This window comes from Balaenoptera ricei, chromosome 14 (genome assembly GCF_028023285.1).
Source record: "Balaenoptera ricei isolate mBalRic1 chromosome 14, mBalRic1.hap2, whole genome shotgun sequence".
NCBI lineage: Eukaryota > Metazoa > Chordata > Mammalia > Artiodactyla > Balaenopteridae > Balaenoptera > Balaenoptera ricei.
The window spans coordinates 74,603,214-74,616,983 of record NC_082652.1 but is presented as its reverse complement, the minus strand read 5'-3'; the positions used below and the strand labels follow the sequence as shown (position 1 = coordinate 74,616,983).

Here is a 13,770-nt window from a genome sequence, read left to right as displayed (position 1 = left end):
ACTAACAGAGAAGATCTTGCTAAGGAATATCAATTCCATTATCACACCTAAAATTACAATAATTACAAATAATGCTTTGCAAAAATGCAATAATTCTTTAACATCATCCGTTATCCAGTCAGTGTTAAAATTCCCCTACTTGTTTCAAAAATGTCTTTATATAGCTGGTTTATTTGAATCAGGAGCCAAAGAAAATTCATATATTGAATTTGGTCATATGTTTCTTAAGTCTCATAATTTCTGGCAATTTCTCTTCTCTTCTCCCCATCTTTCTTCATATAATTAATTTGTGGAAAGAATAATTATTTGCCCTGTAAAATTTTACATAATCTGGATTTGGCTGTTTGCAACCTTCACCTTTGTAGAGTCATTGAACAGTTTCCTCTTTCTCAAATGTTTACCGTCGGTAGATAGAGGGACTGCATACTTCATAGGTGATGCTTTCTACTTGTGATTGTACCACATCTAGAGAACATAGTGTCTGGTGGTCTCTTTTTTAGTTTTCTGTTAAGGTTGATTAGTGGGGTCCCTCGAGTTGATGCATTCTTCATCAACCTCTCACCTAATGTTTTTAGAGCTGGTTGATGACTGTGGCTTAGATCCATTACTTCACAAGGGGTTGCAAAATGTAGGTTTTCTAATTCTATCAGTCCTTTCGGGTTTATTAGCAGAAATTCTGTAGCAAAATTTTCCTGATCAACTGTCTGGTTACCAAGAAATACATGGTAAATTCATATCATAAAGGCAAGATCAATGCTTGTTAGTGTCTCCCTCACCCCTTTTTCTGGGCTAATTTTTCGTATAATCGTGGCCCGTCTCCACTGAGTTTGAGGATTGTTGTTGTTGGTGGTGGTTTTTCTCTTAACATAATTTCAGGAATTAAAATGTTTTGATATGTTTTAATCCATCACAGTCATTCCTCTTCAGGTTGGCTTTTGTGTCTTATTCAAGTAGTATTTGGTTACTTTTTTGCTTTCTGGTATGACAAGATATCTCAGGCTCACCTTATATACTTCTTGCTCCAGATCTAAATCACTCAAGAAGTCCTGGTTGCATTTTAGTAGAAAATAGTGTACTGAGGCCATAGTCTGGGCACTGGGAGTGTTAATTGCTTCTGTTTCTAAATTTTCAGTGGATAGACTTGGAATATACATTTTTAAAGGGAAATAAATCATCATTTTCTACTCACGGTTCCAGTTTGGATTGTAAGGTTTTTACATAACATTTTTGGTTCTAATTTGGATTTCTTTTTCTCTTATGCTAAAAATCTTGGTTCTTAAGACATTAAGACAATGACTTCTTGACTTTATTCTACATCATGCATTCATGTGAGTGAGTCATGTGAATGTGTGCACACACATATAATAGTTTCAAAATAGCAATACCAATATTTCCACTAACAGTATTATTAATGAGTACGGTTTAAGATTGTTTTGGGATTCTTTTTGTTCTTAGGACATATCACATCAGGGAAAAATAGTCCCTGGTGCGTGTTTTAAAGTCACTTCAAGTAATTCATGAGGATATGCCACCAAGTTTGTATGCAGATATATTCATTTTTTTAATTTGTTTTTTATTTTAGAGGATTTTATATTTTCTTTTTAATTTAGTTTTATTTTATAATTCGGTAAAATAATTACATTTTTCAGTGTCAAAACTGTAAATTACAGATTTTCCCCTTCTATCCTACTCTCTCTTCATAGAGAAATTATATGTATCCTTTTCTGCACCATGCTTTTTCACTGAATAAATATATCCTAGAGAAAACTCTATAGAAGTAGGTAGTTCATTCAGTCAGTCCTCTTTTTGTGGGCATTTGGGCTTTTCCGAATCTTTTACTATTACAAATAGTTCTTCAGTAAATGGCCTTTATAGGCTACTGAGAGTTAAATAAAATGCAGTACATTAGAGGTCTCTGTAAAGTATAAAGTGATACACATACATGTATATAAGTTTTATATATATATATATATATATATGATTTTGTTGTATTATTAGCCCCACAGACATTTATTAAGCACTTACAGTGTGCTAGAATATGAATATGAATAAGACATAGTCTCTACTCTTGAGGTTTTATAGTCTAATTGATACTGAATGAAAAGAAAATTTTCCCATTTTTCATTCTCAGTTTAATTTTTAAGTTTCTAATCAATGATTGTTTCAACTGGTGTCGTTTTAATATTAAATTAATTCCTGGATTTTGGATATATACAGATTTCCATAATTTGTAATATTTTTTTACTATATTTGATTACAGTGCTAATACAGAACTCCTTTCAGTTTACAAACTACATAATTATAACATCAAAAAGGTTAGTTTTGTCCAACTGATTTATGTTTTCCTAAAGCTGGACTTCACAATGACGGCAGTAACAGTGACCACGACAGTTCCCCTGAAGGGGAAGATAGAAGATAATTCTGCCTCGTATGAGTCCACATCAGCTCACATTATTGAAGAAACCGAATATGTGAAAAAGGTATGTGGGCACTGGAAATCATGTTACCATGGTATGATTTTTTACAATAAAGTCTGATATGAATTAGTGGGCTTTGTTTCTCCCTCCCTAGAACATGTGAGGAAGAACAAACCTAGTTTGGCAAAGGACAACCTTGAGAGCTGAAATTTAAACACATGCGTTGTCATTTCTCTTGAGGGTACGAAACTCTGTTCCTATACTTGGACTAAGACTGAATAAAGGGCCAGGAGGGTTCAGAACACCTATCAGCACTTAATTTGTCCCACACTATTCACACTGCATCCTACTGTTTTACATCATTTCTCAGTTCTTTCATAAGTATTGATACTTTGTTGCCAAGTAGATATTTATGATGCCTGCTGAGTTTCTGTCTCTCCTTACCTTGTTCCTTCTCAAGCAGTTCAGAGTGACTATCGCCAATGACTTGTACATGTTGGCACGTTACTTCATTAAAAATGTGAAACCTTATGAGAAACCAATGATAATGTCTGACAAAGATGTATATTCTCATGAACTACTTTTTAGAACAGATGGAAAAATTTGGACATAGCTAGTTTGTGACTTAGAGCGATTAATTCATCTTTGAGTGTCTTGCAATTCCATAGGTCACCAAGACATGGGGCTTGTATTTCATGCATAAATTTGTATGATCTCCTCTGAGTAATTATTCTCTAGTAATTATTAAATAGTAGTTATTCTCTAGTAATTACTAGATAGTAATTATTTTGCAGTAATTACTGGATAGTAATTATTTTGTAGTGATTACCAAATAGTAATTGTTTTATAGTAATTACCAAATAGCAAATTAGTACTAAATTACTATATAGAAAAAAATAGAACTAACTAGTATTAAATACTAATTACTAAATACTAATTATTTTGTGGTATAATATTCATTTGGGTTATATTTTAGGTTTGCCTAAGAAACAGTTGTAAAGACCAAATGCTCATTTTCTGCAATCTAAACAATATTAGCCTAAATGCAAGTTAGGTTGATGGCAGTTATTTAAATCTGAGATTGACATATATGTAATACTTTCTAGATAAATTTGGTACCCTGTAACTGGTATAGAAAAAAAAAGTATTTGGTATTAAATGCCTTTGAAAAAAATATTTTTCTTTTCTTTTAGATTCGAACTACTCTGGAAAAGATCCGAAATCAAATATTTAAAGATGAAGTAAGACATAATAGTACAAATCACAAACAAGATGCAAAGGTAGTGAATTTAGCAAAATGTACCACTTTTATTCCTTCAGTAAATGAACATAAAGCCATATAGACTTCCTTTAAATAACTTTTTGATATTATTAAATTATTCTTTGAATGATGAGTATTAAATATTTTGTTGGTATCTAAAGATGTTAACGGGCATATGTATGAAATATTTAACTACAGATGTCATTAGTAGGATCAGATTGGAATGGCCAGCTCTTACTTGAATATTTTAAACTTGGCTTACTTATCTAAATTGTATGGGAAGATATTGGCTCAGCCGGGATACATGACAGCAACATGTTCCAACGACAGACAAAGGTACAAGCTTTTAGGTTCACCTGGGCCACACCAATGGACACCCAGTTGAAGCCATTAGGCTGTGTGATCAGTCAATAAGCTTAAATGCACCCCTTCCCCTGTGACCAGCCTTTTATTCTTAAGGTCAAACAATGTGCACTTAGCCTTGTCTGGATTATGCCAGGTTAAACCTCACCTGAGCCACATGCACCTCATCAATGCCAGTGTTATCCACTCTGTAGGACGGCCACAGAGAACACTAGAACATAGCGTAAGATGTATAAACAGAGCCTTCTTTGTCATCCTCAGCTCCTAAACTAACACAACTCACTCCAATTATTTTCTTAAGTGCTCTGAAACTGAAAAAGAGGTTAATGTTTGTGAATGATAGGAAAGATCAAACATTCAGTTCTGACTATGTTGAGTTGCCTATCAGACTTCCGAGTGGAGGTTTCTGATGGAGGTTGGATATCTGATTCTGGAGTTGAGGGTAGAAGTCTGGTAGAGAAGGTCCAGGCTATGGGGTAGAGATTTTGGGAGTAAGGATGGTATTTAAAGTTCTGAAACTGGAGGAGATCACCAAACATATCAGTGTGGATAGAAAGGAGAGAACATCTAAGCATTTAGTCCTGAGAGTTCTGATATTTAGATGTTGGGAAGAAGAAGAATCTATCACAGGAGGCTGAGAAGTGAGACTAGTGAATTAGGGGGATAAACAGGAGAGAATGGAGCTACTGAAGACAAGGAAAAAATGGGTTTCAGAAAGTGAGGAGGGACCGCTGTGTCAAATGGCGTCTGTGGGTTAAGTAAATTGAGGGCTAGTTGTCGACCATTGGCTATAACAATGGGGAGGTTTTTGGAGACCTTAATAGGAATAGCTTCTTGGGAATGCAGATGAATTGTGTTGCCAGTATGTCTGCCTCGGCCATCTCAAACCACAGAAGGTCAGCAGATGTGTTAGATTAAAAAAAACAAACAACTGGCTTTGTGGATATCATTTATCTCCTTAAAAGGTCTTAATAGTATATTTAAAACTGTAGGGAGGGCTTCCCTGGTGGTGCAGTGGTTGAGAATCTGCCTGCCAATGCAGGGCACACGGGTTCGAGCCCTGGTCTGGGAAGATCCCACATGCCGCGGAGCAACTAGGCCCGTGAGCCACAATTACTGAGCCTGTGCGTCTGGAGCCTGTGCTCCGCAACAAGAGAGGCCGCGATAGTGAGAGGCCCGCGCACCGCGATGAAGAGTGACCCCCGCTTGCCGCAACTAGAGAAAGCCCTCACACAGAAACGAAGACCCAACACAGCCATAAATAAATAAATAAAATTAAAAAAAAAAATTCTATAAAAAACAAAACTGTAGGGAACATAAAAGGCATGAAAGATGTACCTCCACCTTCCTTTTAATATAAGAATCTATTCAAATTTGAGCAAATATAGAGGCCAGCTGCATTTCATCTGGAACTTCCCATTGATATTTAAGATTCAAAAGATTTATTTGTGTTGATCTGAATCCTCCTTGACATATGTAATACTGAGTGATAATTATTGTTATCAAAGTTAGTAGAGAAAAGGAAAAGTCAGGTGAATGATTTTCTTGTTTGTTCATTTCAGCACTGTGGACACATCCAAAATGGCTTTGACTCTGAACTGGATCCCTCTTGTTGCAGTTTGGATCTGCTCATGGAAAGGATAAAAGGAAAAGACCTACAGCTCTTAGAAATGAACAAAGAGAATGAAGTGTTGAAAATCAAGGTATGACCAGTAGGAGAAATTTCTAATTTTGTACTTTGTGCCAATAGGATAGATTTGTGCATCTGTGAAATTAGATAGACATCCACACACATCCATAAATCCACACATGTGCTCACATACTTAGAGAAGCCCTTTTACATTTGATCAATTAAATCTCACTGTTTTATTTTGAAGGTGATTTTTATTATTAAAAAAGATTTTACAAAAGTTCAATGGGTATAGTTTCAGTTGTACAAGATGAATAAGTTCTAGAGATTTACTGTACAGTACTGTGCCTATATTTAATACTGTACTGTACACTTAAAAACCTGTTAATGGGGCAGGTCTCATGTTATTACTACAGTAAAATTTAAAAGTCTTTATATATGTAATAATTAGATATTAAAAATTGCATATTAATTAGAGCACTCATAGTCAAATGTCTCATTGTTTTATTTAGCTAATCTATTGTTGGGTGCCTTATATTTTCCTTTTTTGGCTTATTTTATATACAGTCCTACAGTGATTTAGTGGGTCGATCTTTGCAGCCATCCTTGATTATTTCTTTAGGTTAAATCTTTGAAAGATTCATGACACTTTGTCGATATTGCCCCTAATACTTCAATCTTGTCCTCCTTCTATTTCAGGAAATATGTCTTTTAGTACTGCTGTGGCCAATGATAAGAAAACGTTTGCAAATACGTGTATAAGCTGATGGGGCACTGGGGGACACTTTGCAGGGGTGTGGTTTATATATGCAGGGCACTGATGTTCATACAGCTCGCTTTGGCCTGGCCAGTGCAAATCACCTGCATGACAGCCCCAATAAATAGGGGGTTCTCATTTTATGTTTTCTTCTTACCAGATAACAGCATCTTTCCTCTTACCCATTGTCTATGAAGGTGCAAATTGTACGGTTACAGCCTCTGTATTTATGGTTGCCCATCAAACTGTTCTGTCTTTAACCCTTTTTATTGTAGAAGTCAAAACATGCACAGTGACCTTTTGTTTCTAGCTCGAAGCCTCCAGAGAAGCAGGGGCAGCGGCTCTGAGAAATGTGGCCCAGAGATTATTTGAAAACTATCAAACACAGTCTAAAGAAGTTAGACAGAAGCATGAGGACAGTAGACACTTACTCCAGGTACCGAGCTAGCAGCTTGCATACTGGTGAACTAACCTCCAAGCTGTTCAAGTCTCTCTTTTGGGGAGGAGTTAGATGTGAAACAAGTAGTGGCCACGTGACTTGGCCAGCCCCTGGAAGGGCAAGCTGCCCGTCTTCTGCCCTGATCTCCCCCCACCCCTGTTTAGCCTGGTACCCGGATATTATGCCCCCCTTGCCCAGAGCCCTGCCACCCAGCCTAGAAATCAGGGCTGGCCTCATGACACTGGCCAGTGGCTTCTCTTCTGGTTCTGCCTTTGACTAACTAGGTGACCCAGTTCGAATCACTCTGTCTCTCTGATTTGACTCTAAAATGAAAAAGTTGGGCTACATAAATGGTTTCAAAGTTTTTTTGGTCCTGGAATACGTTCTTCAGAGTAAACGAACAAAAACATGTATGTATATGTACATATATATATTTCATATAAAATTATATATTTTATATTTAATATATAAATTAAAATATAAAATCATACAAATATATATGTGTGTGTATATGGGTGTCTCTATATCATAGACGCACACCTACAGTTTGGTTGTTTTTGAATCTGAAATATGTGTCCTAGGGCCAGTAGAACTTTATCTGGAGAATGTATTCTAGGACTGGAAAAGGGAAACGTGTATGTGTGTGTTGGCCAAAACTCAAAAGAGGGAAGCTCATTCAGGCGCGGGTGGGGCACCTGGGTCTCTGCCAGCTCAGGCCCTAGGAGGGTCCCCAGGGAAGCACAGTAGGAATCCGCTGCACAGGCGACGCGCCCTCAAGCTTCAGGTTGGGGTGCTGATGGTCACAAACTCCTAGGCATGCAGGGTGCAGATAAAGTACCTACGTGAAAGAGTGAGCAGGTGTGTGTGGACGGGAGTGCCCACGTCCCAGCAAAGGGAGTGTCTGGGCAGGAATGCCCACCTGGTATTTTCAAGGGAAGTCAGACACTTTTTTTTTCTAACCGTAAAACCTTGAGTTCTGTTAAACACACAAGCAGATGTGGGTGCGCATGTCAGTTACAAGTCAGTTGAAACACTCCCAAGTGTGGCCTATGGGCTGCCCGCTGAAGACTTCTCTCCTATGTCTTTTAGTATAACTCCTGCTCTATGCCTAGGAGATAACCCCCTGACACAGGGGGGATAATTATTCTGCTTTTATGACACTTTCTGGTTAAAAAGAAAACACTTTTTACTTGAATCTATAAGATTTTATTTCTGTTCTAGATAAGTTTTGTTGAGAAAAAGTCAAAAGTTTTGCTTTTCTTAAATTTTTGTCTCCCTTTCTTATATCAGTTCACAGAGTATGCTTTATGGGAGCAAATGTCAACATTCTAGAAATAATATTTATATGTTATTAATTCTCCATTGATTTAGTGTTTCTGTAGTCCATCAGGTTTATTTTGAAGAAAGACTGAATTCAAGGAAGTAATTCTAAACAAGTGTGAATTATTAAATATTTTTGGCTACTCAGAAAATTTTAGAGGGAGATAATAGCTGTATAGGTTTAATGAAAACAATAGTCTGACAACTGTTTTTCTGACAAAAGGTTAACACACTTGAAAAAGAACAGAAATTGAAGCAACATGTTGAAAATCTGAATCAAATTGCTGAAAAGCTTGAAGAAAAACATAATCAAATCACAGAACTGGAGAATCTTGTACAGAGAATGGAAAAGGTAGGCCTGTGGAGAATTAAAGGGATTTCTTCCTGACAGGGTTAGGGTGAGAATTAAAGAAGATAATATGAAAATAAATAACGTTAAGTGAGAGTGCTCTTTGCAACTCCTAAGATCTTAGGATGGACTCAATAATGTTCATTTCTTCCCTTACACATTTAATATGATGTGTATTGTAGTTACTGATTTACCTCTTTACAAATATTGCAGTCGAATCATTCATTATCTGTCACTTTTTTTTCTGGTAAATGTATGGCTTAGAAAGGGGAAACATGTGAGGCTATGAATAGAAATAATGGAAAAGATCACAAAGTCTACCTACTGCTAGTAATAATATAGCGAATCCTTGTAATTGTAGCATTTTTATGTATTGGAGTCAGTGAAGTGTTTATTTTTGGCCACCCAAGTCCCCTTTAGATTTATAAAAACCTATGGCTGCCCTAGGACAGGTATAGTTCACAATTAAGAAAAGACATTCTTGGGACTTCCCTGGCAGTCCAGTGGTTAAGACTCCACGCTCCCAGTGCAGGGGGCACGCCGCACGGCTCGGCCAAATTTAGGGAAGAGTAATAATAGAACAAAAATTATTAAAAGTTTCATGCAGTGTTCCTTTAAGTAGCTGGCCCTCCAAATACACACAAAAGGTGAGCACATAAATTTCGTTTTGCATGCCTTAGAATTTAGAATTCAGGTAAACCAAGCAATATTTTTTAATAGTAAAACAAACCAATAGAAAACTGGCATCTTTGAAACTGAGTTGGAGTAGATAAGAATACAGACTTTAACTTCTAGTAAATATTGCCCAGTACATTTTTATATTTATTACATGAATTCCCTGATTTTCCTCCACTCTTCTCAGTCTTATTTTTTTTTATGAGTCTCCTTGAATTGAAGCTATTTTAGAACTATCACTTCAAAAGCATCACATTTCAACATTCAGGATATTTGCCTGAGAAACCTTGATTAATTTTTTACATATTTCCCAAGAATTTAATTTATAACACTGTGAGTTTGGCTGAATTTGTGATCTTAATGAAGGTCCTATGAGGAAATCACGAAAATTAAATAAGCCCAACCTTAACTGAATCTAATAATAATAATATACAGCTACATCTGTGTTGCACGGTGGGTGATGCTGAGTGTCTTACTTTAGCCAAAATCACAGGGCTAAAATGTCCTCAAGTAGCTGGTTTGCCCTCGTGTAACAGTTTATAATTATGATGTTTTGGACAAACTGTAACATTTGGATGAATACTTCGCAATGTTAGAATATTTATCCTGTAATAAATAGTTTAGCAAACTAAGATAGCACAAGGAACGTTTGCATTTCGGAAAGGAAGACAATTCTGGAATGCAAATAGGGTTGTTTAATCAAACTACTTGATTAACCAGCTTGACATTTAAATTTAGATTTGCGGTCACCTCAAACCCAGTAACTCTGGGTCATGTTTACTGGTCAGCTGTCAGTCCCTGAAAATTAACAAAAAAATAGTGTAATGTAATTTCTATTTTCTAGAAACCCCAGGAAATCTGTACTGGATGTGAGTTCATCTCAGAATTCTGGGGTATAGTCACTGGACTATTTATTCAACAATATTTGAGCTCCCACCGTGGACCAGGCAGAGCTCCAAGCTAGATATCTATTTGTGAATGAACCAGATACAGTCTCTTTGTGGAGATTGCAATGTAATATATCTGGGTGGTGTAAGACTCAAGGAACTGCCCAGATCTCCTTTCATTCATTCTCCCAGGGGTCCTTAGGGAAGCTGACATCCAACTGAAGGTAGGGATGGACCCCAGAGTAAGGTTAAGTGGCTTAGAGACTGGCAGACATTTTTGAGAAGTGATGGCCTAGCATTTGTCTTGATATTGACCCATAATGGAGAGCTGTCTCTAGGAGCTCTGTGACATAGTAAGTGGACAGAATGCCCATGGTTCAGCAAGGCCATGCAGGAACCTTCCAGAACATTCTAGTTCAGTGACTTCCTAGAGTGGAGTCTTTTGGAATCTCTGGAAGTAGGTGGGAATGCAGTGGAAGGAAAATGTGCAGGAGTTTTATTTTTATTTTTTAAACATATTTAGTTTAAAGATACATTACATTTGTAAAATGATCACGCAAATAAATACAACTATAAGAAGCAAAGCTTGGTAACATCTTGGTCTAAGGAGATAGTGAGGATAAAGGCTGTGATGAAGGGTTTCTCAGGAGGGAAGTGTGTATCGGAATGAGAGGAGGTGGTACTGAGGCCTTTGTATTAGTAAGAAAAGGCCATGAGTTCAAAAAGGAAATGAAAATTAAAAATGAACATCCACAACAAAGGTTGATAAATACTGCCTTGGTGGTGGGTACCCCCTGGAGAAGGATTCATTTTCTACTCACTTGCACAAGCCACTGCTCCAGTAAATAGCCATTAGTGGTATGAGGTCTGGTAATGAACACATTACTTCAAACCTTCACCATCTGTCCCACTTTAATCAGGAATGCAGTGAGAATGAATTCCATAAACACAGTGATAAGCCAGCAAAACTGCCCAATAAGAGCATTTTAATATGGCATATGTTCCTTTGGCTGGCAGTGCACTTCTGTTGCATCATATTTGTTTTCCAGTGTCATGGATTTAGCTCTATTAGAATTTTAGAGCTCAAAGGCTCTTTTGAGACCACCTAATTCCTCATCATCATTTTATAAACGAGGACAGTGCGAATGAGGGACTATTCCACAGTCCTCCAGGTAGCAGTTCACAATCCTTTCTATTATGCCCACATCTTCTCTGATGTGGGATAAAAAGGATATCATTGGTTCCTAAATCATTTAGATGTTAACATATGGCAATGATTTAAGTTGGTGTCCACTCCACCTTGATCAATAAGGTGAGGGAACCCTTACGCTCTTCAGAGGTGTGGTTTTGGCAAGAGTGGATTGCCCACTGGGTGGTGCTGTGAACGCCTTTCCCTTCCCAGAAGACACTGTCCCTGAGAAGTGCTAGCTGATGTAGTGTGATTTTCTGTGTTGTCAGAGAGGGAGCATTAAGAGTCCAAGCTACAGGGACCTACTGTATAGCACAGGGAACTCTACTCCATATTCTGTAATAACCTATATAGGAAAGAATATGAAAAAGAACGGATATACATGTATGTATAAATGAACCACTTTGCTGTACACCTGAAACTAACACAACATTGTAAATCAACTATACTCCAATATAAAATAAAAATTAAATTAAAAAAAGAGTCCATGCTAAATACTGGAGGCTTGACCAAGGCAGAACATTTACTGGTCCAGCTGTCTGGTCTCCTTGAACCCTGGTGATAAAGATTCATGAATTGAGAGTAAGCCCATTAGAAAGAATGCTTGTTAAACACCATTTTTCCTCCTATAAACTCAAAATATATTATCAGTGATGTGTTTCTTTGATGATCCAAGTGTCATAATAAGCTTGCAAAGAGTATATTGATCCCTCAGATCAACTAAGGCTACACCAGAACAATATCTAATATATGTGACAAGAATGCTACAGGAAATTTTTGAAAAAGTATAAATTTTAAAAATAATAGAGCACATAAGATATGAAGTATTTGGCACCTTCAAATTATTATATATTGAGGTCCTAATATGTTTCAGAGAAGCATGTAGACCATTCACATACATCTCCAATCATCCCAACATTTCAGTATAGATAGTATTATCCCCATCTTAGGGATGCTCAAAAAGTCAAAAACATGACTCAAACAGATATAGAATGAATACATGTCAGATGTTTTAGTCAACTCATAAATTAATGAGGGAACCAGTAAGACTGTAAAGCTGGTTTAAATAAAATATTTTTTGAAATTGGCTATTTACATGCATTTTGAAAAAAGGAATAGAGAATAGGATTACTAGGTTAGATACAAAGCTAGTTAATATTCTTTAAGGCAATAAACCATAACCTTTGGGATTACCTTTTCTACTAGGCAGAAACCCACAAATTAACATGCAACTTCACAAAGTCAGGGCTCTAATCAAATAATAAATAATAAAGTCACACACAAAGAAATTCTCCAAGAGAATTAAAAAATCCTTGTGTCAGGTTATTAAACAATGACCCAATATGACATTAAAATAATATATTTTGATTTACAAGTTTTGGTTAATTTTTCTTAACAATGATAAGGTCTAGAGGGGTTAAAACCTTGGCAAAACTTAACACAGTCACAAAGTTTCAGAACCAGGTTGGTCCATGTCCAAAGACTGAGATTTTTGCTATAACGGCACTGTCTTGTATTTTACCCATATAAATACTACAGAAGGAATGATTTTAAACAGCATTGTAAATACTGTCAAAGCATCTATTTCCATCAGATATAAAAAAGAACACAATCATCCCAGCTTGGTTTTTCATGGACTTGTCTATTTTCCTGTTGGATGGAGACAGTTTGGTTTAATGATGACAATAAGGTATTTCTTCAGGGATTCTTTCACAATGTCAAAATTTCTGTTATATCCTAATTAGGAAGTGACTTTATCACTTATGGCCTTGATCCTTCACTAAATATACATTTACTACTTTTCTACCTCTGACAGATGCCATGTAAGCAGGTAGGTATCAAGACAAGTGCAATAATATCCTTGGATACCAACAACTCAGACTAACGGAGGAGAAGCAGGTGGAATGATAGGAGAGCCAGTGTCTAGAGAGAGATGGGCAAGCAGTTAGCATTTAGGGCGGGATGGAGAGACAGAAGAGAAGTTTGACTGAGCAGTGGACTGGGGGAGGGGCCAAAGCAAAGCTCTCCAGACAAGCGAGGGCAGTGAAGACAACTAGTCTTGACCTGTCCTTGAGCGACGTGTGTGACCGAGTCCAAAATCGCTCTTCTCGCCGCACGACAGGCTAATAAATCGGAGACGAGGTGTTGAGGCAAGGAACACGACTTTACTCAGAAAGCCGGCAGACGGAGAAGATGGCCGACTAAAGTCTCAAAATAACCATCTTATCGGGGTTTGGATGTCCGTTTCTTTTATAGCACAGAGGGGGAGGGGATGAGGAAGTAAAGTAAAAAGGCCATTAAGTTTTGCAAATATCACCTGGAATGGCCAGCCTCGGGGAGGGGATGTGTTAATTTCTTGTTTCTTGCAGCCATCCACGGGTGGAACAGGGTCTGCATGTTTCCCTGAACAAAGGCACTTTGGTTTAACATTCAGGCAGAGGGGCAGGGTTCCCCGAGGCAGGCCATTATGCATAGACTGTATC

At 37.2% G+C, this 13,770-nt stretch overlaps 1 protein-coding gene across 7 annotated transcripts in view; it reads left to right on the top strand.

Annotated features, from left to right (window-relative positions):
* CCDC68 (coiled-coil domain containing 68) overlaps window positions 1-13,770 on the top strand; it is a 51,192-nt gene that overhangs the window by 14,573 nt on the left and 22,849 nt on the right. For all 7 annotated transcript variants that reach the window (XM_059893930.1, XM_059893924.1, XM_059893926.1 and 4 more), the window contains 5 exons: window positions 2,352-2,480; window positions 3,611-3,697; window positions 5,604-5,744; window positions 6,739-6,864; window positions 8,411-8,539. In XM_059893930.1, coding sequence (XP_059749913.1) covers window positions 2,364-2,480; window positions 3,611-3,697; window positions 5,604-5,744; window positions 6,739-6,864; window positions 8,411-8,539 — 600 coding nt within the window. In that variant the 5' untranslated portion in view covers window positions 2,352-2,363. The remainder of the gene's footprint in view (window positions 1-2,351; window positions 2,481-3,610; window positions 3,698-5,603; window positions 5,745-6,738; window positions 6,865-8,410; window positions 8,540-13,770) is intronic.